Raw genomic sequence first — 27,541 nt, forward strand, 5'->3', positions numbered from 1 at the left:
TAGTAAACAAGCTAGATGTATTCTTCGGAAAAATGTTTACATCAAATGTCCTCGACCGGTTGTAGTGGAAGGTCGCGTCAGGGGTCATACGAGCCTATATACTGTAGAGGTTGCTTAAGTTTTCTGGGAGATGCTAAAAATCGGGTAATGACATCATAGTCTGGTCCATTTCCCGGGGGTCAGTCCATGACTCATGTACCTATCCTCTTGATAAGAATGAGCGCGATTAAGTTTCTTCAGATATCTTTCCTAGGGAACATCATACCCACAGCCTCCTGTGTAATACTTTTAGTAGAATTTTTGCTCGAGAAATAACATATTCGCATAATATGTGATATGTACTTAAAATACTTAAATCAACTTAGTCTGTAATTGACAGTTGACACATAAAAAAGAGTTATTTATCGAAAACATATGTCACTCATTTATCACCAGAATTACACGTGAGTGGAATTATTCTAATTGCATCATTTGATTTAAAGTAACCAATCATTTTGTTAATTACACAAGTTCAGGGCCATGAACACGCTTATTCCTGCGTGATAAACCTGGGTGCTATATAAGATATCTATTTGAACCTTTCAAGTTAGACTTGCATTAGATTCCAGAGATCGACGGTACATCTGAGTTCCTAGACAGCCGAGAGGCTGGATAGGGTGGAGAAGTGGTTTTAGCTATATAGTATTGTAATTTGTGCTATGCTTGTATACCTGTATTCAGTTATATGCTATATAAAATGTAGAAGCGAACTATGCATTATTATTCCTGGTAAGACAAACGTCTTAAGAAACTGGAAGAAGTAAATACACAACGTGAAGCAGAAGTAAAGACAGCTAGAAACAAATTCTAGACGATCACAAGGCTACAGAAATATGTAGTAAGAAAAGATGCATGGGTCGTATGTAGGATGTGGCGACCGGTTTGACAATGTACGCTTTCCACGTCAGACAAAAGACCCATGGTGCTACATATTGTTTAGAAGCTAAGGTTAAGACATCTTGTGGGCTTCTAGTGAGACATACCGTTAGCCACCTTGGCTTACAGGCTGGGCGAGAACATGTAGAACTTTTCAACTGTGTGGCTTTTGCCGCCTTTAGGACTCTCGTGTATTTTTAGACATCATTTAGTATTCTCAGAAGGACGTTCCCACAGCCTCCTCGGCTGAAAAGCTGGGAAATAGACATCATTTAGTAGTCTTGTTCGAGGCTGTGATAGAGACAATGTAGTGTTTCAAACGTTAGGTCTGAGTTCTAGGCATGTTAAACTCAGACTGTAGATATTATAATAATTCCTAATGTACTATCTTAGATGTTGTAGTTTCCTGTATTTCATATATACTCAGCCAAATTAAAAACTTGACACTGATGAATTTCAACAATTTTTTTTTTCTTGTAAGTCAAATAAATTTTAAAGTGTTTCTAACGATAGTAAGTAGTAAGAAGCCTTTAATTTCTTAAAATTGTAAAGTCACGTTGATCACGTGACTTTTGAGCATATAAAGATGAAAAACCTGAAAAACACGTGCAAACAAAAACTCGTGAGGTCAATCGATGCAAGTTTGCTTAAACTAAACACGCACACGTAACTTGAACTGGAAAAACAAATTAAAATGGTTATTTTCATCTTTGTTAGAAAATGCCGCGCCTTTCAAATGTAGAACGTCTACGTGCTATAGGTAGGCTCTATGCTGGTCAGTCTGTGGTCACTGTTGCAAGAGCATTTAATTGTTCACGCCAGACAATAATTAATCTTAGAATGAGAGTGCTTCAAACTGGAACTATTGCCGACCGCCCAAGGGCGGGAGCGCCACGTGTGACGTCACCCCAGGAAGATCAAGCAATACGATTACGTCATCTTAGAAACAGATTTGTCACTGCAACCTCCACAAATAGAGAGATGTTTGGTGGAAGGGTAACTACACAAACCGTTCGAAATTGCTTGCAGGCTGCTGGTCTTCGAGCTCGGAGGCCCTATAATGGACCAATATTGACACCACTTCATCGCCGTAACCGACTTGTGTGGGCTACAAGACACATAAGATTTACTCAAAGACAGTGGAATTCGGTTGTCTTTAGTGACGAATCTCGATTCACTTTGAGATTTGCCGATGGCAGGGTCCGAGTGTACCGCAGACGAGGTGAACGTTACGCTCAGAGAAGTTGACCGATTTGGTGGCGGCAGCGTCATGGTTTGGGGTTCTTTTTGTGCACATGGACGTTCTCCTCTTGTTGTTGTCCAAGGGAACTTAAATGCTGTCCAGTACAGGGATCAGATTTTGCAACCTGTTCTTCTTCCGTTTATGCAGAGACATGGGCCTGGACTAACGTTTCAACAAGACAATTCTCGACCCCATACAGCAATTGCTACCCAGAATTTTTAAAGAAATGCCGGTGTCCAAGTCCTGGATTGGCCGTCGCTTAGCCCCGACCATAATCCTATTGAACACATCTGGGACGAACTGGGCCGACGTGTTCGTCTGCAAGTGAATCCACCACTGACGTTGCAGGACCTTTAACATGCTCTTGCTGAGCAGTGGCGACGTCTTCCTCGGGTAGTGTTTACTAATGTTTTGAGATCCATGAGAAGATGTTGTGTGGCAGTAAGAGACGCTAGAGGAGGCCACAACCGTTACTAAACACTTTATTCCGACTGTTCTCCAAGTCTGTGAATTTCATTTTGGGGGGTACTGTGACATCACGAACGTTATCAATGTCAAGGACTTTCGGCGAGACGTATTCTTGCTTTCTGTTGATGTCAAGGTCGTCTGTGCACAACATAACACTAAAATAGTTACCTTAAACCAAATATTAAAAATCTAGTCCCAAAAATCCCGAGTGTCAAGTTTTTAATTTGGCTGAGTATATAAACATAGTTATAAAAACACAGTGTCCCTGAGTCAATTGATCCTTGAAGTTTTGTATGCAGCGTTAAAGTCCTATCGAGATGAAGGATATTGTCACTGGCCGTTTTCTGGAGACAGCGGACAGGATAGAGTCACATTACCGCTTTTCGGTGCCGTGACGAAGGATAGTCACATCTGTCCCCGTAGTGTCACATAGTGAGACAAGTAAAATGAAATTTTGAAAAAGGGTCTGTGTTTTAATCAGATTGAAAATGATATGAAATGAAATGGGGTTTAACGTCCTACTGTTCTGCTCGGAACTGAGCTAATGAAGACGGGCATACGCCATACAGTGTGCTATGAGGGCAATTTTACCCGGTCAGCGGCACTACGGCCTACTCTTATGTCGAATTCCAACTGTCAAGGGATTTTTTACGTGTACACGGGACCTCGGTTTTTGTTAGGCCCTCCGTCCTGCACCACTGACAAGGCAAACCACCCCGGGAAATCCAGATGAACTTTCTCGGCCAATGCAGGGATCGAACACCCGACCTCCAGGCTAGCGAGCCAGCGTCTTACAATCAGATTGGAAGTAGAATGCAACAAACTGGACAACAAAAACGGGTTATTTCATTTCTCGTCTTTTATTTACAATATATATATATATTATTTAGCAGACAAGATCTGACAATTATTACAGACTGATTCAGTCAGATAAGATTACAATCTGAATAAAATACAGATCTATAGTTCGTTTCGTTTTTTTATACTTTCGATGGCCTACATAACATGAAGATCTGACCGGTTGTAGCGCCATGTCGCGTTAGAGGTCATACAAGCTGCTTTTGACCCTATGACGTCAGACATTTGATTAATCAACCAATCAACATTGATGCTTATAGTGGATTGCCCACAGTTCCGTGCAAAACACGCCTAAAGCTCCCCGTAACAGACTGTTTCATTGGCTAATAGCTCACATTATTCAGAACACGTCAATGATAACAACTCTTCCAGATCCTAGTGTAGAAAAGACAAGTAAAATTAATTTTTTAACTTTAAAAACAAAACGAAATAGGATCTGTGTTTTAATCAGCCAGACAAGATCATGATCCAGTAATTCAGCCAAGATCAGTAATATAATGAAATACAAGAAATATGAAAACATGATTGAATAAAGCCTCAACAAGCTTACAACATGCTAGACAGTTTTTAAACATACATTATGTAACAGGTAAATCTACCTGTTGCAGGGGTTTTTTAGGCTTCAACAATTATTTAGACATTTATTCACCTGACAAGCCCCTGATCAACTCTCTAGACCATTAGAGTTGATACAGTACTTAGATTATATGTTGCATATGGTTTAAAATAAATAACATGAGTTATTTTGAAATGAAATTGTTATGTGGAGAAGTCCTTCGGTTAAACATACATTATGCAAGAGCTAAATTTGCCCATTGCAAGTCTTTGCTTAGGCTTCAGATGTTATATTAACTATTAATTAGACTTTTATTAACATGACAAGACCATAACCAACGCTTGATGCCATATGACGCTTCCGGTTTTCGTTAGAATTGAATCTGATCTACAGTTCAACAGCCATTGATGATTAAACTAAAAAATGGATAATAAAGACTTTTTTTTAAATTTTCGTCAGAACCACAACAGTGAGAGTAAAAGCTACAAGTTTATTAAAATGGTTATTTGTCGGCTTACACTGAGGTAATTTGGCTGAAATTTTCGGAATAATCCTGTTAAATTATTTGTTATTTACCTATTATAGCGAGAACTGTCAGCACTTCATCTAATCAAGGGTTGGATGGCCGAATGGTAAGTGCGCATTGCATCAAAGATCCATATGGAAGCTTGAAGTCGAAATTTCCCTCATTGCACACTGTATGGTGTAAGCTCGTCTTCATTAGGCCAGTTCGGAGCAGAACAGTAGGACGTTAAACCCCATTTCATTTCATTTCATTGAGGCAATTAGTGTAGTTTCGATTCCCCGGTTGTATGTGACAAGGAGTAGGGTCGCCTGTCCAACCTTGTGGGTTTTCTCCAGGTCCTCTGGTTTCCTCTGACTGCTAAAGACCTTTACCCGCAAGTGAATTATTGAATTAAATTAAACAATATGTTAGTCCCGAAATGACCTAGTTTGTGTTGAGTCGACTTAAATCTCTCTCTCTTTCTCTCTCTCTCTCTATCTGAATACTGAAAATTTCAGTCAAATTGCTCCACTTCAACCAAGATATTAGCGATTGAACTTTAGACCTAGCCTCGATCATCATTATTAAAGTTTGTACGATAAAAAACATAGTCTCGATTATCCATTTCATGATTTAATCATGAATGAAAGTTGAGCAGCAAATCGGATCCCAATTCAATGAATATCGCAGGATAGCAATGACATCGAGAGTTGATTATGGTCTGGATAAGATAATTAATGTCTAATTAATAATTTAGATAACATAAGGATGACAATGGTTTTGAAATGAAATTGTTATCCTGACAAGTCCTTCTGGTGGAGGTAAAAATAAAATAATGACAACAACTATATCTTAAAATGACAACAACACACCTGAGACACAGATCCAGGTGGGTTGGGTGGGGACCCACAAGCTAAATTTAGGGGGTTTTGGACCTGAAATAGTCGGAAATTGCATCTACAAATTTTCCCAAATGTTTCGGGGTAGCACAACCTCCTGTTGTGTGCTTTTCGCACTTGTGACGATAACCAATTGTCACTACAACACTTTAATATTTTTGACCCCCCTTCTCACCCTTCATCCCCAACTCTCATTTGAAAATCCTGAATTCACCCCTGAAACTATTTCTTATAAAGGTGATAATAACAAATACATATAAAATGATGATGGAATGATTTCGATAAAATGGAGGCAAAAAGCTTTGGTTCTAATATCACAAATTTTGTTACATTCAGCAATTTGCATTAAATTTGAAAACACAAAATGGTGAACACCTCTAGTTAACACAGACAGTTTTACACATATGATGAAATTAAAATGGTGAATTCATTCCTAGTTTGGTATCAAAATCTAATCTTGCTCTTTTCTGATGTCGTACTGCCAGCCTGGAATAGAAGAAAAAAACCAAAAACATTAGAATGATAAATTTTCCAAAAAAAAAATCCCTAAAAAGTCTTGAAGGTGAGATAAAATGTAAATAAATTGAAGCTAAATAATGATATCATGTAAATGAAATGGGGTTTAACGTCCTACTGTTCTGCTCCGACTGGGCTAATGAAGACGGGCAAACTCCATACAGTGTGCTATGAGAGAAATTTTGCCGAGCAGCAGCACTATGGCCTACCCTTAAATCAAATTCCAAGGGATCTTTTATGTGCATGCCAATGTATACATGAGACCTTGTTTTTTTGTCCCATCCAAACAACTAGACAAAACATGAGACATATCTTTAATTTAAACTATATATATCATTTTCATTGAACACGAATTGGCTTAATTATAATTATATTGCCAAAACAAACATTAAAATGCATTTGTCAGTTACCTTAAAAATTTATTCAACTCACTGTTATGAGAAATATCTTTGATCATAGTTTCTTATTGATGATAGTGAGAGAGAGAGAGATAGAGAGAGAGAGAGAGAGAGATGGGGTTTTACAGCCTCTGGACACAAACTAGGTCATTTTGGGACTAACATATGGTTTAATTTTTTATTTCAATAATTCGCTGGCACGTAGGGGTCTTTAGCAGTGGGAGGAAACCGGAGGACCCAGAAAAAACCCACAAGGTTGGACAGGCAACCCTACTCCTTGTCACGTACAACTGGGGATTCAAAACCACGCCAGTTGACTCAATGACAGGCCTATACAGCATGCATGTGCTAAACATTCGGCCATCCAACCCCCAGCCTCATTAGTAAGCCAGCATGTTGTGGCCAAACGGTTAAAGACATTAAATAAATGATCTTACTTGATTTCTCGTCTTTTAACAAGTTCATTGATGGTAATAATAACAAATACCCAGATAAATCCAACAACCCAAACGGCAGGATGAACGTCTGATAATGGTAGAGGATGTTTAACATTACGATTGTGTATCAATACATCAACACAACATACAACCACTTGTAATAATAACCTGAAATACATCAACACAACATACAACCACTTGTAATAATAACCTGAAATATATCAACACAACATACAACCACTTGTAATAATAACCTGAAATACATCAACACAACAAACAACCACTTGTAATAATAACCTGAAATACAACAATACAATATACAATCACTTGTAATAATAACCTGAAATACATCAACAACACAACATACAACCACTTGTAATAATAACCTGAAATACACCAACACAACAAACAACCACTTGTAATAATAACCTGAAATACAACAATATAATATACAATCACTTGTAATAATAACCTGAAATACATCAACACAATATACAACCACTTGTAATAATAACCTGAAATATATCAACACAACCACTTGTAATAATAACCTGAAATATATCAACACAACATACAATCACTTGTAATAATAACCTGAAATATATCAACACAACCACTTGTAATAATAACCTGAAATATATCAACACAACATACAATCTGAAAAATATATAACATTACAGTTTTACAATTTTCCACGCTAAGCATCATTAACAAAGGAGAGAGAGAAATGGGGTTTACTGTCCACTCAGCCCAAACTAGGCCATTTATTTCAGAACAGATACATGGTTTAATTTTATTTCAATAATTAGCTTGCGTGTAGGAGTCTTTAGCAGTAGAAGGAAATCAGAGGACCCAGAGAAAACCTGTGAGGTTGGACAGGTGACCCTACTCCTTGTCACGTACAACTGAGGAATCGAAACAACACCAGTTGACTCAATGACAGACTTTATGAACAATGCGGACGCGCTAACCATTCAGACATCCACACCCCCTTCAGTTAACAAAGTAAAACTAGGGATCTCCAGGTTACCGAGTCAGCACCATACACCAAGTCACAGTGGCTTGTCCTAATGTATCGATAAAAACAATCAACAAACGGTTGCCATGCAAGATGATGCGCCCACATTTTCCAATAGATGGACGGAGAACAGGGAAATTCAATGGGGCTTTGAGGAGAACCTTGTACTGTAATTTTGAGCTTAGACTACAGATTATTACTTGATTTAAATATATTTTACAACTTAGAACACCATCTCCAATATATACATTTACATAAACAAATAATAATAATCGAACATCGCCATCTCCAATATATATATAAATAATCATAATCCCAACACATTACATTTGTAATCACATCTTTTTTGCATATGAGTATGAAGAAAAGAAAAATAATAGTAAAGTGAGTGTGTAGAAACTATGTGAAATTTAATTTTTATTACTTACAGACTTGGAGTAATAACTAGCCATAATTTATTGGTAAATGGTGGTTTCTTCCACAGATGATCTGTCCAATGTACAAAAGACATTGAGATACAAGCTGAAAAAATATATAAAAATATGTCATTTTTAAAATTTTCATCCAACTCGTACACCAGGTGATATTAATAATAATTTTAATAATAAGACATTTATATAGCACCTAATCGTCCGAAGATGCTCTAGGCGCTTTACAATCAAAATTTCACATTGCTCAACATATGTCAAATCAAAATATATATTTAATTACTGATAAGCTTGGTTGTATAAATGAGTTTTTAAACTGGTTTTAAAAATATCTACAGTCTCGCTTGATATAATGGTTTCTGGTTGCACGTCATAATTTTGGCACAGATACAGAAAAGGCTCGATCTCTACGCAAAGTTGATCGTTTGGGAAATATTCCATGCCGTTTTTTTTTCTTGAGTTTCTTCCCTTGTTAGTTTGTTTTTCACTTTGGGTGACGTCTACTATCACTACAGCTACGTAGATAATTATGGTTAACCCCTGGAGCCATTCACTAGATTATATATATACATTTGTTGGTTGGAATGAAATGAAATGGGGTTTTACATCCTACTGTTCTGCTCCGACTGGGCTAATAAAGACGGAGCAATGGACACCAATACTTACCAAAATAAAGGACTTGTAGAAAGAACATGATATTTTGTGCCAGGACCAAACCGCCGGAGTATTTATCATACCAGGTTTTTATTGTATTATTACTGGCAAAACTGGAAGAGAACAAAATTATATAATTACACATGGTGAATCTGTTACATTGTTATCATTCAGGCCCCAAGTTCACAAAGCATTTTCACGATTAAGTTAAACATACATTATGCAAGAAGTAAATCTGCCTATTGCAGGTCTTTCTTTCAAGCCTTAAATGTATTATAAATTATTAATTAGATATTAATTAATTTATCCAGACCATAATCAACTCTCGATGGATCTGTTACATTGTTATCACCCAGGCCCTGAGTTTACAAAGCTTTCTCACGATTAAGTTAAGAATTTACTCAACTTTAAATCACTGTTTTAATGTATCAAATACATCAATAAGGGACTATATACAATGTTTTGTGTTTCTTGATCAAAGATATTTCTCATAAACAGTGATTGAAAGTTGAATAAATTCTTAACTTAAGTCTGAGAATGTTTTGTGATCTTACCTCTTAAAATTATAAACATTGAATGACATATCAAGTATATTTTCTGAGTAGGAGTTTAAAATCATGGTGAAACATAACAAACTGATGATCATTGATGGTACAAATCTCAAAGTAAATTGTAATAAAAACTGTAATACCATCTGAAAATATAAATAAAATACAAAACGTTTTTATATAAACAAAATACAAACGTGAAAGGAAGTGGGGTTTAATGTCCTACTGTTCTGCTCCGACTGGGCTAATGAAGATGGGCATACGCCATGCAGTGTGCTATGAGGAGAATTTTTGCCTGGGCAGTGGCCTACTCTTATTTCGAATTCCAACTGTCAAGGGATCTTTTACATGCATGCCAATGAGTACACGGGACCTCATTTTTTTTTGTCCCATCCGAACAGGTAGCCAGCTGTCCTTGTTAGGCCCTTCATCCTGTACCACTGACAAGGGAAACATGATGGAAATTGTTTAAAGTAAATATGATAATAAGTTGCAAGCCATTGTTTACAATAAAAATATAGGAACAAAATTGCCAAAACAGCCTGAAAATATTGAAAAATTAGTTTGCTTTTTTTGTCAACTTTTACTTTTCGTGTTATATCATTAAAAAGATTTTTTTAGCCTTTTTTAAAGTAGCTAAGTCTCTAACTCAATATCATCTTCGACATTAAAAACACGAATTATTTGTCAATTTAAATCAACATTAATGTTGTGATCTTACCGAGAAAAGATGGGCTTCTGATATCCAATAATTAAGACAAAATAAACATTTTACCATTTTAATGCATTTCAGCACCATTTGTAACAAGGGACTCGAAGAACAAGGCTAGACATATTCCACAAGTCATGTCAAACGGTGATGAATTTTCTTATCTGGAGAGCATGCCCAATAAATACTATCGGTGTAGACTGGAATAACCAGATACTAGAGATTGCCATTCGATTGAGACTTCTAGCATATTTCACTGAACATAAACTGATTATAAATTAGAGTAAAAACAGAAACGATTGAATGTAAATCAGTTTCTATACATTCATATTACATTATTATATGCATTGCAACCCATTTGTTTCAATTTCTAGGTCACAAATATTAGCGAATTAGCTCTTTTAATATTTTTTTTCATATCGTAATCAGTGGCTTGCGACTATCGTGGGTCCGTGTCAAAACCCCCTTCGGTCGAAACCCCCTGCGGTCAAAACAAACCACAAAAACATAATTTTGAAATGATTAATATTATATAATATAAAAATGGGGGGATTTTGACCAGAGTGGGTTCTGACCTAGGGGGGTTCTGATCTAGGTCAAAGACTTAAAACCCTCTAGGGGTTTCTGACCGGAATGGGTTTTGACCGTTTCCCGACTATCATGGGTAATAAATATTAAAATATACGTACATTTAAATTAATATGATTGATATTTTTCCTGGTAGCTAGGTTCATTATCCTGGGGTCAACAGGGTTACCCATCATAGTAAAACCTAATAACGGGGTTACGACCAGTAACAACCACATGAGATGTCGAGCTGATAATATTGGTGGTAATAAAAATATACTAGCGACTACCTGACATAATGTTAACGATAAATGATAACATAACATCAGATAAAAACAATTCCTCATACCAAATATATGATGACGTGCCTGAAATATATATTCAATGCAAACATCAAATCCCTTTCAAAATCGGACTATTTTTAGAAATGAAATGAAATGAAATGGGGTTTAACGTCCTACTGTTCTGCTCCGAAATTGGGCTAATGAAGACGGGTATACGCCATACAGTGTGCTATGAGGGAAATTTTTGCCCGGACAGCGGCACTCAACCTACTCTTATATCAAATTCCAACTGTAAAGGGATCTTTTACGTGCACGCCAATGTGTACACGGGACCTTGGTTTATCGTCCCATCTGAACGACTAGACAACTCTCCTTGTCAGGCCCTCCGTCCTGCATCAATATCAAGGGACTATTTTAAGAAGCCCTGTACGTCACATGATTTTATTGAGAGGAGGGTCCATCTTTAGCCTGTACATTTTTATCCTCTTCCAACTATTTATCCAGACACTTTAAACACAAGATCTACAGTAGGTTTAAGTATGTCACTATGTTAACAATTGCTAGCCATTTGATCAATAAAACCAGGCGCTCACTACATTATTCAAGCAGACACGTACAGGTGCCAGTCCTCATGGGTTTTTTTCCCAGGGAATCCAGTATTTTTCAGGCAAGATCGAGTTTCTCTACTCCATACTTGTATTGAGAGAGAGAGAGAGAGAGAGAGAGAGAGAGAGAGAGAGAGAGAGAGACCTTAATGTTCACTCAGCCCAAACTAGGCCATTTCAGGACTAACACATGGTTCAAATTTATTTCAATAATTTGCTTGCGTGAAGGGGTTTTTAGCAGTGGGAGGCAACCGGAGGACCCGGAAAAAACCCACAAGGTTGGACAGGCGACCCTAATCCTTGTCATGTACAAAGAGGGAAATCGAAACCACGCCAGTTGACTCAATGACAGACCTCATGATACAGCGCGTACATGCTAACAAATCGGCCATCCAACCCCCCTTTATTGAAAATAACTACCCTACAAATACAATGTGTACATTTGCCATACTTTTATTGGAAATCCATACTTTTATTGGAAATAACTATCCTATAAATACATGAGACCTTAGTTTTTCATCCCATCCGAATGACTAGACAAACTATGGTTAAATTAATATTGCGATTATATATCTTACCTCGGCTATAAGATGTATCAAACTAAAATTTTCATTACTTTTAAACGCCAGAGGACATGGTATGGTGATTAAAGCACATGCTACTTGTGTTGGTGTTGGTTCGTCATCAGACCACAGATCACATGGTATAGGTTGCTGTGTACACGATGTCGGATGTATTGGTTCCACAGCTAAACTATAAAACATAAAACAGGTATCATTTAATCTTGTGTATTTAGCATTAATTTCTTTCACCTTCATTTAATATCAAATCTTTGTTTAAAAATTCCTAAAAATCATTTAAAATCACCCAAAATCTTCTAATTTGTACTTGTGTCCAGTTTAAAGCTGACTGATTAATTTTGATAATGTGAAGACAAGTAAAACGTAATTTTGAACTATAAAAAACGAAATGAAATAGGATCTTTGTATAATATTACCAGCAATCAGCCTGTAGAAATAATGGTGTATTGTGCATATTGAGAGCACTACCAACACATAACACAATTTCTCCGTTCTCCTGCATAATCTTCACCATTTCTTTAGTTGCTACAAACATCAAATACACAAACCTGTTTACATTTTCTCTAAAATATCAAATTTCTCAAAGGTTAATCCTTATTTAAACATACATTATTCAAGAGCTAAATCTGCCTATTGCAGGTCTTTCTTTAGGCCTTAAATGTTATATAAACTATTAATTAGACATTTATTAACATGAAAATACCTTAATCAACTCTCGATGTCATTGGATTTCTCCGATATAAAATAGATTAGAACAGTTCAGCCATATTTTGATTTAAGCTAAAAATAGAGGAGTGAGACTTAGCTTCGAACAACCAATACGGTGGCTGAAATTATTGCACACGTTTTGTCAAACCTTCCAAGGATAATATCTTTGCTCGCAATAGAGTAATTTGAATGAAATTTTCAAATTATTCATTTTACATTATCTATTTTCGAACTATTATAGCAAGAATGGCTAGTTCTTTATCTAAATCTTACATAATGTATCTTTAATATAGTGTGGTCATTTAACAGCTAGGATATAATTTATAATTAAGTACAATACTTACTTTCTACTGTACAATCAGTAAATAAATTAACTAATAAAGGAACATTATCTATATTCTTTAAATGTGGTCGAATATTCTCGATACCTCTTGGTAATTTCGCCTGAAAAAAAAATTTAAACATACTTTTCTCAAATCAAATTGGACACAGCTCATTAAATATTCCTACGCCATCACCAACAAATGAAGTGCCAAAGTTATTTTTAGTCTTTCTCTCCCTTCCCCTTTTTCCCCCTTTTGCATGGCGATTTTGTTGACTTTTTGGTGTAGAATCGAAGAAAAGGGTTTGAAAATACATTTTCTTCTAGGTTTTGGTGAATATTCATGATTTTGAAGCGAAAGGATACAAGAGTTGAGAGCTTGGTCAGGTTGAAATGCAGGGCAGAAAATTGCATGTTTTGGTCTTTAATTCCAGTTTGTGTATCTCAAGTTTTCCATGGAGAACCTCGTTACCTACTTTTTGAGTAAGAAGTTGCCACACGTTGCTCCATCTGTGGTAGAAAGCGTTCTACCCAACGAAAATTTTGGGAAAAGTTAGAGCCGGTCTAAGAGACAAGAATTAATATTAAAGTCAATGGGGAAATCATTAGTGATCTGTGACCTAATTAATTTTAGTAACAGAACAGAGTTACCTCCCATTCATCAACTGCAATGGAGGCTATTAATATTTATCAGTACTATTTAAGTAATTCATGAGGGAGGGGGGAGAGAGAGAGAGAGAGAGAGAGAGAGAGAGAGAGAGAGAGAGAGAGAGAGAGAGAGAGAGAGAAATGGGGTTTAAGTCCACTTGGCACAAACTAGGTCATTTCAGGACTAACATATGGTTCATGAGGGAGAGAGTTAGTTGGTTCAATTTTATGTCAATAATTCGCTCGCGCATAAGGGTCTTTAGCAGTGGTAAGAAATCGGAGGACCTACTCCTCTTGTCACATATAACCGAGAAATCAAAACCACGCCAGTTGACTCAATGACAGACCTTATGATTCAACGCGCAGGCACTAACCACTTGGCCATCCAACACCTCTACTGTCACAGAGTTTATAATGAACCTTCTAATACATTGTAATGAGTGTTGGGCTTACAACTGAAGAGACCCGGGGAAGAGAGAGAGAGAGAGAGAAATGGGGTTTAACGTCCACTCGACACAAACTAGGTTATTTCGGGACTAACATATGGTTTAATTTTATTTACATAATTCGCTTGCGCGTAGGGGTCTTTAGCAGTGGGAGGAAACCGGAGGACCCGGAAAAAACCCACGAGGTTGGACAGGCGACCCTACTCCTTGCAACGTACAACTGGGGATGCGAAACCACGCCAGTCGACTCAATGACAGACTTTATGATACAGCGCGCGCACGCTAACCATTCAGACATCCGACCCCCCTCCCCGGGGAAGAAATGAAATGAAATGAAATGGGGTTTAACATCCTACTGCCCCGGGGAAGAACGATCTTAGTCACTTTTTCAACGAACCCCAGTTAATAGCACCATCTGGTAGCAAATTGCATAAGCTTTCTGTGGAACAATCAATTTCAGGTAAAAATGATCAGAGTCACATTGAACCAAGGGCCTTCTGAAATGGCCTCCCGGACAAATACGTCCATCATACCCTTTATTTGACCTTAATTTGGCTGAAAAGTGGAAGTCAGTTGTTTTACTGGTAATTACGATTCATATTTAACATCATTTTGAAGTTGTAATTAAATCCACATCGTTGTTCTGTTCACGTCAAGCATTCTCGTCCAAAAGTCTGTTTTGCCTTTTATGCGAAAAGACAAAAATGTGGCTTGGATCATTCTTCCCCTGGATTCTTCAACTGTTCAGTAATTTATTAGTCTATTAAACTTACACTATTATCTAGGGCACCTGTTCAACTATCTATTAATCTTACCCTATTATCTAGGGCACCTGTTAAACTGACTATTAAACTTACCCTATTATCTAGGGCACCTGTTAAACTGACTATTAAACTTACCCTATTATCTAGGGCACCTGTTAAACTTACCCTATTATCCAGAGCACCTGTTAAACTATCCTCCGTATTTTCTGTAACATAACTCGAGGTATATCTAGAGTCCGATTGATATTCGTTTCCATCTTCTTCATCACTCGACTGCCAATCTTCACGATCATATAATAAAACATCTTTTTCATGTGATTCCGAAGCTATTGTTCCTGATGGTGATTTACTCACGATATCAGATGGTTGATCGAGAAATTTAACCTGAGACGAGTCAATATTAATCAAACTAGGAGCACTGTAACTTCGAGCGTTAGGAAAGAGATTTAAATCTTGTGCGTTGGGCGATTTGGTATCGCTGGTTCTCATGTGACTACCATCTACGGAATGTTGACTAGTGCGACGTGATGGTTTTTGTGGTGTATCGGTATGGTAATCCGAACCTGATGTATTGCTGTCTAGTTTCTCGCTAGAATTAGACAGAAGGGAAATATGACAGTTCCAACCAGCTTCTAATCCCATCTTCTCTGAAAACACCTGAAAATAATTACAGCGGGATATAAGCATACATTAAAGGAGCTAAATCGCTAATATTTGGCACCTAGAAATTGACACAAATGGGTCACAACGCATATAATAATGTAATATAAATGTATATAAACTGATTTACATTCAATCATTTCCATTTTTACTCTAATTTCAGGTCAGTTATGTTCGGCGAAATACGCCAGAAGTCTCAGTGTAGTGTCTGGTTGTTGCAGTCTGCACCGATAGTATTTATTGTGCATGCTCTCCAGATAAGTATATGACTTCACCGTTCAAATCACTTGTGGAATATATGTCTAGCTTCGTTCTTCGTGTCCCTTGTTACAAATGGCGATGAAACGTATTATGGTACACGATTCGTGTACCAATGGTAAAATGTTTATTTTGTCTTAAATATTGGATATCTTAAGCCCATCTTTTCTCGGTAATATCAAAACATCGATATCGATTTAAATTGACTAATAATTTGTGTTTTTAATGTGGAAGACTTTGGATGATATTGATTTAGAGACTTAGCTACTTTAACCCTAGAACTTGGTACATGTAAATACAGACTACCCCAGTTCCTTGAAGAAAATTAGAGATATATTAATATCGGTTCATCCCTGTCCAAAACGGCCGTTCCTCAGACTATCTCCAGAGATAGTGATTTGATATTCGATCATTTACTAGTTTGTGCGGGACAAGATGGTTTGGGGGGCGGTCTAGTTAAGGTGGCTTCGGCAAGCCTGGAAATAAGGCACCTGTCACAGATTCAGGCTTTGTCAGGCACAAAACTTCTGGTGCCTGCCATTTTGTCCAGCATTGGTTTGTGTTTATTATTGATATTATTAATACATGTCCGGCACTAAGTTGAAAATGTCAGGTAACAGTTCATTAGTGCCTGAAATTTTGTCAGGTATATCTAAAACCGTTATTTCCAGGCCTGTGTTTCGGGCTAATTAGTGCTAATATACACAACTCAGTAAATTAGTTTCTAAATCCATTTGCCTCAAAGATCTAATTTAATGGACTTAAACGCAAGAAATGCATCTTAATTTTGTTGACTGCCTGTTAAAACACATGTATCATGAACATTAAACAATATGGTTTCTTTTTTTTTACACAAAATTTAGTTTTTAATTTTCATGCTTTTTAAAATAAAAATACATCTACATGCACTGTTTTGTAATGTCTTTGCCCGTGTCAGGTACCTGAATTTGGAATTCTACTGTTTTGATATTGTATGTCCTTAAACCTAAACCTGGCACAATGTCAACTATAGTAATAAAGAAATCACTGACAGAAATAGATAGCACAGTGACAGTTTGATAGCTCAGTGACAGAGTTAGATAGCTCAGTGACAAGAGTTAGATAGCTCAGTGATGGAGTCAGATAGTTCAGTGACAGAGTTAGAAATATTTTTAACAAAAATATTTTCTTTCAGATTAATTACTTACCCGGCTTCTCAATTCATTCTCTTTAGAAAAGTGAACAAATCTGATACAAGCTGATTCCAACTTATCAATCAACTGAACAAAATCCTGAAAACAAATTTAAACATGTTGTATTATATATGAGCAAATGGTATACATGAAGGGAGGCTATTCCGCTTATGAGAAAATGGTATACCATTTAGATAAAGCGAGGCCCGAGTCTATTCCACTTATAAGAAACCTCCCAATCCCCCACCCTCACTCCACTTATAAGACACCTCCCAATCACACACCCTCTCTCCACTTATAAGACACCTCCCAATCACACACCCTCACTCCACTTACAAGATCTCTCCCAATCCCCCACTCTCACTCCACCTATAACACCCCTCCCAATCCCCCACACTCACTCCTAAGACACCTTCCAATCACACACCCTCACTCCACTTATAAGACCCCTCCCAATCACCCACCCTCACTCCACCTATAACACCCCTCCCAATCCACCACACCCACTCCACCTATAACACCCCTCCCAATCCCCCACACTCACTCCACTTATAAGACACCTCCCAATCACCCACCCTCACTCCACCTATAACACCCCTCCCAATCCCCCACCCTCACTCCACCTATAACACCCCTCCCAATCCCCCACACTCACTCCACTTATAAGACACCTTCCAATCCCCCACCCTCACTCCACTTACAAGACCCCTCCCAATCACCCACTCTCACTCCACCTATAACACCCCTCCCAATCCCCCACTCTCACTCCACCTATAACACCCCTCCCAATCCCCCACCCTCACTCCACTTACAAGACCCCTCCCAATCCCCCACCCTCAATCCACCTATAACACCCCTCCCAATCCCCCACCCTCCCTCCACTTATAACACCCCTCCCAATCCTCCACCCTCACTCCACCTATAACACCCCTCCCAATCCCCCACTCTCACTCCACCAATAACACCCCTCCCAATCCCCCACCCTCACTCCACCTATAAGACCCCTCCCAATCACCCACCCTCACTCCACTTATAACACCCCTCCCAATCACCCACCCTCACTCCACCTATAACACCCCTCCCAATCACCTACCCTCACTCCACTTATAACACCCTCCCAATCCCCCACTCTCACTCCACCTATAACACCCCTCCCAATCAGCCACCCTCACTCCACCTATAACACCCCTCCCAATCCCCCACCCTCACTCCACCTATAACACCCCTCCCAATCCCCCATTCTCACTCCACCTATAACACCCCTCCCAATCCCCCACCCTCACGACTAGAGAAAGCGTAAAGTGTGTTTTAAACACAATGGATCAAAATCGAGTATAATGATGTATAAGACCACACCTTGACAACAAGGTTCTAGACTTCAGTTTGCCAAGCCTATAGGTAAATAGGGCACTGTGTTAATTTATTACATCTCAAACTCATTAAGGGTCTTCATACCTCTGACAGTCATTATAGGAATCTGTTGAAAATCAACAGCCTTCTTACTTAATTATGAATTTTAAATCCAATAAAATGATAACTTTAGTCTATATGTGGATAACATAGAGAGACAGAAATGGGGTTTAACATTCACTTGACACAAACTAGGTCATTTTGGGATAAACATATGGTTCAATTTTATTTCAATAATTTGCTTGCGTGTAGAGGTCTTTAGCAGTGGGAGGAAACTGGAGGTCCCAGAGAAATCCCACGAGGTTGGACAGGCGACCCTACTTCTTGTCACGTACAACCGGGGAATAGAAACCACGCCAGTTGACTCAATGACAGACATTATGATACACTAACCATCCAACCCCAGTAGTTGTTTTTTATATTTTAGAGGAGAGCCGAAAAAACTCTCCCTCAATCAACGAATTGAAAAAATCGCTCCCCTAAAAAGCTCTTCCAGTTTTGATAAGGAGAGTGATTTAGAAATTAAGGAGAATGATCTGATATTAAGGAGAGTGTTTAGTTATGTGCATGGAAAATGGTTCTAAGATCAATAACTGCATGTTAGGGGGTCATTCCTGGTTTGATAAATGATAATAAACCCCCAATGACTATGTAAAGGAGAACGATTTTAAATTTTAAAGGAAGGGAGAAAAAAAACTCGCCTCAATCGACATTCAGGTGAGCGTCAGGCGCTCGGAAGCGATCGCTCACCTTTAAAAACAATGACTGCAACCCCCATTTATGTATACGAGTAAAGGGTATTACCTGTCTAGCCTGATACTGTAGGTATACCTGTAATGTGTATTACCTGTCTAACCTGATACTGTGTATATACGAGTAATGAGTATTACCTGTCTAGCCTGATACTGTAATGTAATCATACCTGTCTAACCTGATACTGTTTATATACGAGTAATGAGTATTACCTGTCTAGCCTGATACTGTAGGTATACCTGTAACGAGTATTACCTGTCTAACCTGATACTGTAGGTATACATGTAACGAGTATTACCTGTCTAGCCTGATACTGTAGTGTAATCATACCTGTCTAACCTGATACTGTGTATATACCTGTAACGAGTATTACCTGTCTAGCCTGATACTGTAGTGTAATCATACCAATAAAGATTTGATTCTGTTGGGTGTCGTAACAATCAGTAGCTGTATTAACTGATATAATACTCTCACTTTCCATCAACGAATCAACACTAAATGATCTATTACCACTAAATACACAATCTGTTTCAGTACCGGAATCACACTCAGATATACTGTATGAAATAAACAAATAACAAGTTTACTGTACAGAGAGAGAGAGAGAGAGAGAGAGAGAGAGAGAGAGAGAGGGAGAGAGAGGGAGGGGAGAGGGAGAGAGAAAGGGGAGAAGGGGAGAGAGAGAGAAATGGGGTTTAACACCCACTCGACACAAACTAGGTCATATCGGGACTAACATATGGTTTAATGTTATTCTATTAATTCGCATGCTAGTAGGGGTCTTAAACAGTGGGAGGAAACCAGAGGAGCCGGAGAAAACCCACAAGGTTGGACAGGTGACCCTATTCCTTGTCACGTACAAGCGGGGATTCGAAACCACGCCAGTTGACTCAATGACAGGCCTCATGATCAAACGCACACACGTTAAACCATATGATACAGCTCGAACGTATTAACCATTCGTCCACCGAACCCCACCTCTTCTGTACAGGTCCAGGGAGACGGGGTGGTGGTGCAACGGTACTCATGAAGCCCAGGAGGCCCATATATATTAAATGTTTCTTTTGGGCTGGTATTCGTGTCACAGAGCCCACGATCTGATCAGAAATAAACAAAACTCAGGGCCGCTGAGAGAATTTGTATGTGCCAGAGCAAGACAAATAATGCCACCCTCCTCCTTTCCCTGCCCCTCCCACACCTGGGCAGAGACTAAGCAAAACATAAGAGTTTCTAAATGTACCCAACTGTCAAGGGTGCTTTGCGTGTATGCCTATGTGTACACAGAACCCTGATGAATTTTCTCGGCCAACATCGGAAGCGAACATGGGACCTCCAGGTTAGCACGCCAATGTCTTACTCACTTACTCACCTGGGGCCTGATTCACGAAATTTTAACTAAAGATAAAATCCAAATTTTAGTAGATACTTCAATTTTGATTGGCGAAGCTCTAAAATCAATCTAATATTATCCAATCAAATTCCTTAAATTTGGATTTTATCTTAATTAAAATTTCTTGAAACAGGGCCCTTTTTCTAAGAATATATAATAAAAACTTAAATAAATACCCTGTTGATCGGAATTTTAAAGATGTATTTGCTTTCATGGAAGTTTCTGGTAATTCTAAATATAATTCTTCTAAATGACAGGCTATTTTCTGAGATATCGGTCGATAGGCAAACGCCGTACAATAAGCACCTTGAGTATTACGATGATAGAAGTCTAATATCTTCTTCCTAATATTACAATAATTAAATAATAAACGGGTTTAACATCCAATCTGATTCAAACACGGATTCTATTTCGTTTCGTTTTTTTTATAGTTCAAAATTTTGTTTTACTTGTCTTGACTACACTAGGATCTGGAAGAGTTGTTATCATTGACATGTTCTGGATGATGTGAAGGATTAGCCAATGAAACGGTCTGTTATGGCAAGCTTTTGCCGTGTGGTTCACGGAACGGTGGGCAACACACTAGAAACATCAATGCTGATTGGTTAATCAAATGTCTGACTTCATAGGGTCAAAAGACGCTTGTATGACCCCTGACACGACTTATCACTACAACTGGTCAGATCTTCAAGTAGTGCAGACCATCGAAAGTATGAAAGAATGAAACGAAATATAGATGTGTATTTTAATCAGATTGGTTTAACATCCTACTTTCTTAATACCATATATTTTTAGAGAGAGAAATGGGTGTTTAACGTCCTACTTTTCTACTCCAACTGGGCTAATGAAGACAGGGGTACGCCATACAATGTGCCCTGAGGGAAATTTTGCTTGAACAGCAGCACTAAAGCCCACTCTTATATCGAATTCCAATTGTCAAGGGATCTTTTACGTGCATACCAACATTTACACAGGACCTAAGTTTACCATCCCATTTGAAGGACTAGACAGTGTCCATGCCTGGCCCTCGCTTCTGCACGAACACTTTTGATAGAACTTTACTATGGAATATGAAATATATTTTACCTGTCATTTTCTGTAACTGGACATAAATCTCGACCATTCCAATATTCTGAACAACAATCTAACAATATATCAGCTGTTCCTTGTGTCATCAATTGACTCAAACCTACAACAAAATAAATTGCTTTATGTTCAACCAGACAAAAATAAATACTTGACACAAACTAGGTCCTTTTCTGGACTAACATATGGTTCAATTTTATTTCAATAATTCGCTTGCACATAGGGGTCTTTAGCAGTGGAAGGAAACCCGAGGACCCTGAGAAAGACCACGAGGTTGGACAGGCAACCCTACTCCTTGTCAAGTACAATCGGGGAATCGAAACCACGCCAGTTTACTCAATACCATCTGATTAAAACACAGTTCCTTTTTCGTTTTGTTTTTATAGTTCAAAATTTTGTTTTACTTGTCTTTACTACATAGGGTCTGGAAGAGTTGTTATCATTGACGTATTCTGGATGATGTGAGGGATTAGCCAATGAAACTGTCTGTTTTGCACGGAACTGTGGGTAAAACTCATGTAGTGTAAGCCATTGGAAGTATAAAAAAACAAAACGAAATATAGATTGATCTAAATGTTGATATGATATTATAAATAAGTTAATATATCTATGTTAATTTGATATTATAAATAGGTTATTATATTTCTACCTGATATTCTATCTTTAACAACAACAGAGACAAGATGTGGCATGGGTATCTGATGCTGGATATGGGATGCTGCTCGATGTTGCTTCTCTTTAGCTGTTTCTTCTGCTGGCTGGAGTTTGAAAATAAAACAATGAAGCAATGAAATAATCTCAGTGTCTGGACAAAAGGGCCTTGGCTATTCCACTTATTAGGCCCTTTCCTGGGTAACTCCTCTTAAGAGAGAGAGAGAGAGAGAGAGAGAGAGAGAGAGAGAGAGAGAGAGAGATGGGGTTTAACGTCCACTCAACACAAACTAGGTCATTTTGGGACTAACATGTGGTCTAATTTTATTTCAATAATTCGCTTGCACTAGGGGTCTTTAGCAGTGGGAGGAAACCAGAGAACCTGGAGTAAACCCACGAGATTGGACAGGCGACCCTACTCTATGTCACTTACAACTGGGGAATCAAAACCATGCCAGTTGACTCAATGAAATTCTGTATGATACAGCTCTCACGTGCTAACCATTCGGCTATCCAACCCCACCCCACTTCTGAGGCCCTTCCCAATCTCCCACCCTCATGACTAGAAGAAGATGAAAGTGTGTTTTAAATTAGTGCTGGCACAATATATTGTTGAATCGATGTGTCGCAAATCACATGCTCACGATTCACATATCGAATCACGAGACGCTGAATCTATTCTTTATGATTTTTTTGTCACTTCAGTGAGTATTATCCAGATTAATTAAAGGACGGTCGTAAAATGTCAACAAGAATAACCTTGTGTAAATGACATGAAATGAGGTTTAACGTCCTACTGTTCTGCTCCTATAATGGGCTAATGAAGACGGGCATATGCCATACTGTTTGCTATGAGGGAAATTTTGCCCGGACTGCGGCACTATGGGCTACTCTTATATTGAATTCCAACTGGCAATGGATCTTTTACGTGCACGTCAATGTATACACGGGACCTCGGTTTTTCGTATCATCCGAAGGACTAGACAGCTGTCCTTGTCATGCCCTCCATGATCCTGTCCGATGTATAGATCTCGACCCACTCACCCATCTACCCATACATGTAAGAAAATGTTGACATATATCCGTTAATGATTTATCATTTAAATCATCATTTTCTATCCAGTGTCTCTTAACCCACCCAGTTCCTCTGGTTATTTTTTTGGACGTAATTGTTGAAATTCTGTGATGATCCCTAAACATAATTATTTTAATAAATAACTTACAACTTGTCTGTACATTCCTAGAACTTTATCATGAATAAATCCCTCAACAACATTTGATGTAAAACCCATTTCTCTTGCTAAATAACACAGGCATCTACAATAAAAACAAGAGAAATGAAATGGGGTTTAATGTCCTACTGTTCTGGTCCTACTGGGATAATGAAGACAGGCATACAGCATAATGTGCTATGAGGGATATTTTGCCCGGACAGCGGCACTACGGCCTACTCTTATACTGAATTCCGATCCTTTTCGTTCACACCATTGTGTCTACAGGATCAAAGTTTTTCGTCCCATCCAAACCATTATATGTTATCCCTTGCCAGGCCCTTTGTCCTGCAACACTTGCAAGGTGGAAAATCCTGATGAGCTTTCTTGGTCAATGCAGATATCGAACACGCAACCTCGAGGTCAGCAAGGGGTGGGCGGGGGTGGGAAGAGGCAACACTCCTTTAAAAGAGTAACAGAGGCTGGACAGGACGGTAGATCTGTGTGGCTGCTGGATCAAATGATAATGCTGGCGGAGAGAGTAAACATTTGATAAAGGGTCTTTTAACCCAAAACATTATGTACATGAATAAACCACCTCTCCTTTCTACTTAAGTCTGTTGAGCAGGGATTTTTAAATATCTATTTTATCTCAGTTACATTGGAAATGGTCTATTTTAGCCCCTGAAGCCTCTACCATTACAGGCCCGGGACTGTACAGCACAGTGGATGCTTACGGCTAGCCCCATTCACTTGATTTGATATTTGTTTGTTTCTTGCAATGTCCATGTATTCTGTCTTGTCTTGTAGATTTTATTTTGTGTGTAGTGCGATCCTCCTGCACTTACTATTAAATTTAAAATCCCAGAAGTCTGTATTATCGTTATGATCGATACCAATAACATTTTACCTTCTGTTGATAACAGCCACCGTTTCTTTCTTCTTGAGAGCTGAACAAGCCACATGTCCGCTGAATTTAGCATACCAATCAACTGTATTAACATTACATAGGTTTAATAATATATTCAAACCCTGAAATATATACAACACTAATCAACATACAACATAATATAACATCAAGACAGGCAACATAATACATTTAAATAATACAACATCCTTCTTTTTTTCAAAGACTGGGCTAATGAGAGAGAGAACAAGAGAGAGAATGAGAGAGAGAGAGAGAGAGAGAGAGAGAAGATGAGAGAAGAGATAGAGAGAACAAGAGAGAGAATGAGAGAGAGAGAGAGAGAGAGAGAGAGAGAGAGAGAGAGAGAGAGAGAGAGAGAGCGGGGGGGGGGGGGGTATAACCTACAGTGCAGAAATCAGGTCATTTCGGGATTAATATATGGTTCAATTTTATTTCAATTCGCTTGCAAGTAGGGGTCATTTCAGGACTAATATATGGTTCAATTTCATTTTAAGGGGAGGAAACCGGAGAACCCAGAGAAAACCCACAAGGTTGGACAGGCGACCCTACTCCTTGTCACGTACAACCGGGGATTCAAAACCAAGCCAGTTGATTCAATGACAGAGCTTATGATACAGCCCGCACATGCTAACCATTCGGCCTTCCAACCCCCCTTGTATGTTGAATAACACATTGAAACTTGTCTTTAGAATAACAAGTACTTGGTTAGTAATTGAAAAGTAACAAACTGAAATTATATATGGAATAACAATTATTAGTTTAGTAAATAAAGAGTAACAATTACTTGATTGTAACAATTAATGGGAGAGAGCGTAACCGTAACATCTATTCAACACAACCTACTGTATGTCATTTCGAGACTAACATATGGTTTAATTACTTGCTTAGTAATTGAGAGAGAGTGTAACATCTATTCAACACAACCTACTGTATGTCATTTCGGGACTAACATATGGTTTAATTTATTTAAATGATTTATCCAAAGGCCATAACTTTGGTTATCCAATTCAAATTTTGTGATCAATTTATAGACAATTTTGTGAATCCTTTAAAGATGCAATCCCACGAAATATTTCCAATAAAAAGATATTTCCGAAAATGTATGGCATATTTGGTATATATGGAAATTAGAAACACCCAATCTTAATAAAAAGATACTAGATTCCTTAAAAAACAACCATGGGGCAAGCATTGGGCAAAAATGTTAGGGTATCACTAACTGGCAAACCGACGGCTTATTATCTGTCAGCTTGACTTATAGAGAGCGTGTGTTATTTCTTGATCAAATGGGAATAGTGAGGGGTTTAAATGTATAATAGACTCTGCGATTAAAAAGCAGAAAAACAGGTTGGCAGAAGATAATCTAAGAATTTAATTAGGCTTCGATATGTATGGTAAATGAACAACAAGCAGCGATTGTCTGCGATATCACCTTGGTGGAAGTAGACGTTTAATAAAGCTATTTCACACACAAGTAACAACAAATACAATCTGTAAATAGGCCCTCAATCAATCAAGTTACATGACAAATAGGACTGCTGAAAATACATTTCTACCATTTGAATATGTTTTTAGTCCAAATCACACACTTTGTACGTGGGAGGGGGAGAGAGAGAGAGAATTATTTCAATAATTCGCTTGCGCGTAGGGGTCTTTAGCAGTGGGAGGAAACCGGAGGACCCGGAGTTAACCCACAAGGTTGGATACGTGGGAGGGCATCTTTAAATCACACAGTTTGTACGTGGGAGGGCATCTTTAAATACATCATCAAATATATCACCAAATCACACAGTTTGTATGTGGGAGGGCATCTTTAAATACATCATCAAATATATCACCAAATCACACAGTTTGTATGTGGGAGGGCATCTTTAAATACATCATCAAATATATCACCAAATCACACAGTTTGTATGTGGGAGGGCATCTTTAAATCATTGCATTTTTTTTCATTTCTTTGTTTAATTTTTCAAACATGATTTCATTTAATTAACATCATCAAATATTGATAGGAAACCAAAAACTGATTAATTTTTCTATCAATAGAAGATTTGTTTAAGCACTATAGAGTATTTATATTGTTTCACTGAGCTGGAGAATATAATCAATTAATAATAGGTCACAATGGATGAGTCTACTACTATTGTTAGTTAATGGACTAGTCTATGAATGAATGAAGTAAGGCAATATAACCGATATCCTGAAGCCTACATAACGATGGTGGTACTCAGGGGATTCCAATACATTCAATGACATATATATACGCCAGACACAATTTGACCTAACTTATATATACACGTAACCCCGGAAACAACTTGATGAACTCTCCCACTATAGATACATTTATTTATAAATATAAAATTACAATCTCTCCATCACATACTTGTATAAAGAGGTCAATTAATCACTAAGATATTACAGAAATGAAATGGAGTTTAACGTCCTACTGTTCTGCTCCTAACCTGGGCTAATGAAGACAGGCATACGCCATACAGTGTGCTATGAGGGAAATTTTGCCCGGGCAGCGGTGCTACGGCCTACTCTTCTATCGAATTCCAACTGCCAAGGGATCTTTTACGTGTACGCCAATGTGTACATGGGACCTCAGTTTTTCGTCCGATCCGAACGACTAGACAGCTTTCCTTGTCAGCCCCTCCGTCCTGCATCACTGACAAGGGAGAACCACGCCGGAAAATCAGGATGAACTTTCTCGGCCAATGCAGGGATCGAACACCCGACCTCCAGGCTAGCGAGCTAGCGTCTTACCCACTTAGCCACGTGATCCCCTCAGATATTACAGACTACAACCTATTAATATTTTATTGTATCTAAACACCCCATTAGAGGCATCATACAAATACCAACAAAACATTAAATACATAATGAATATAAGGACAATGGCTAATCAAGAAACAATAAAATAAAACAGTGATAATACTAATAAC

General features: G+C 38.1%; 1 protein-coding gene across 6 annotated transcripts in view; it reads right to left on the reverse strand.

Moving 5' to 3' along the window:
- Positions 1–3,467: 3,467 nt before the first annotated feature.
- LOC126810114 (transmembrane protein 94) overlaps positions 3,468–27,541 on the reverse strand; it is a 51,850-nt gene continuing 27,776 nt past the window's right edge. For 2 of the 6 annotated variants that reach the window (XM_056098817.1, XM_056098820.1), the window contains 17 exons: positions 24,579–24,700; positions 23,681–23,774; positions 22,456–22,564; positions 21,807–21,909; positions 20,897–21,064; positions 19,704–19,887; positions 17,183–17,266; positions 15,243–15,734; positions 13,242–13,341; positions 12,606–12,714; positions 12,187–12,361; positions 10,842–11,087; positions 9,450–9,589; positions 8,908–9,008; positions 8,242–8,335; positions 6,796–6,963; positions 3,468–5,930 (listed from right to left, as the gene is read on the reverse strand). In XM_056098817.1, the coding sequence (XP_055954792.1) occupies positions 5,858–5,930; positions 6,796–6,963; positions 8,242–8,335; positions 8,908–9,008; positions 9,450–9,589; positions 10,842–11,087; positions 12,187–12,361; positions 12,606–12,714; positions 13,242–13,341; positions 15,243–15,734; positions 17,183–17,266; positions 19,704–19,887; positions 20,897–21,064; positions 21,807–21,909; positions 22,456–22,564; positions 23,681–23,774; positions 24,579–24,700 (2,562 nt within the window). In that variant the 3' untranslated portion in view covers positions 3,468–5,857. Of the gene's footprint in view, positions 5,931–6,795; positions 7,007–7,188; positions 7,426–8,241; positions 8,336–8,907; positions 9,009–9,449; positions 9,590–10,841; positions 11,088–12,186; positions 12,362–12,605; positions 12,715–13,241; positions 13,342–15,242; positions 15,735–17,182; positions 17,267–19,381; positions 19,397–19,628; positions 19,654–19,703; positions 19,888–20,896; positions 21,065–21,806; positions 21,910–22,455; positions 22,565–23,680; positions 23,775–24,578; positions 24,701–27,541 lie in introns of those variants that run through there. The other 4 variants (XM_056098819.1, XM_056098818.1, XM_056098821.1 and 1 more) reach the window with 4 other exon arrangements.

The sequence above is a fragment of the Patella vulgata genome, chromosome 2 (assembly GCF_932274485.2).
Source record: "Patella vulgata chromosome 2, xgPatVulg1.2, whole genome shotgun sequence".
NCBI lineage: Eukaryota > Metazoa > Mollusca > Gastropoda > Patellidae > Patella > Patella vulgata.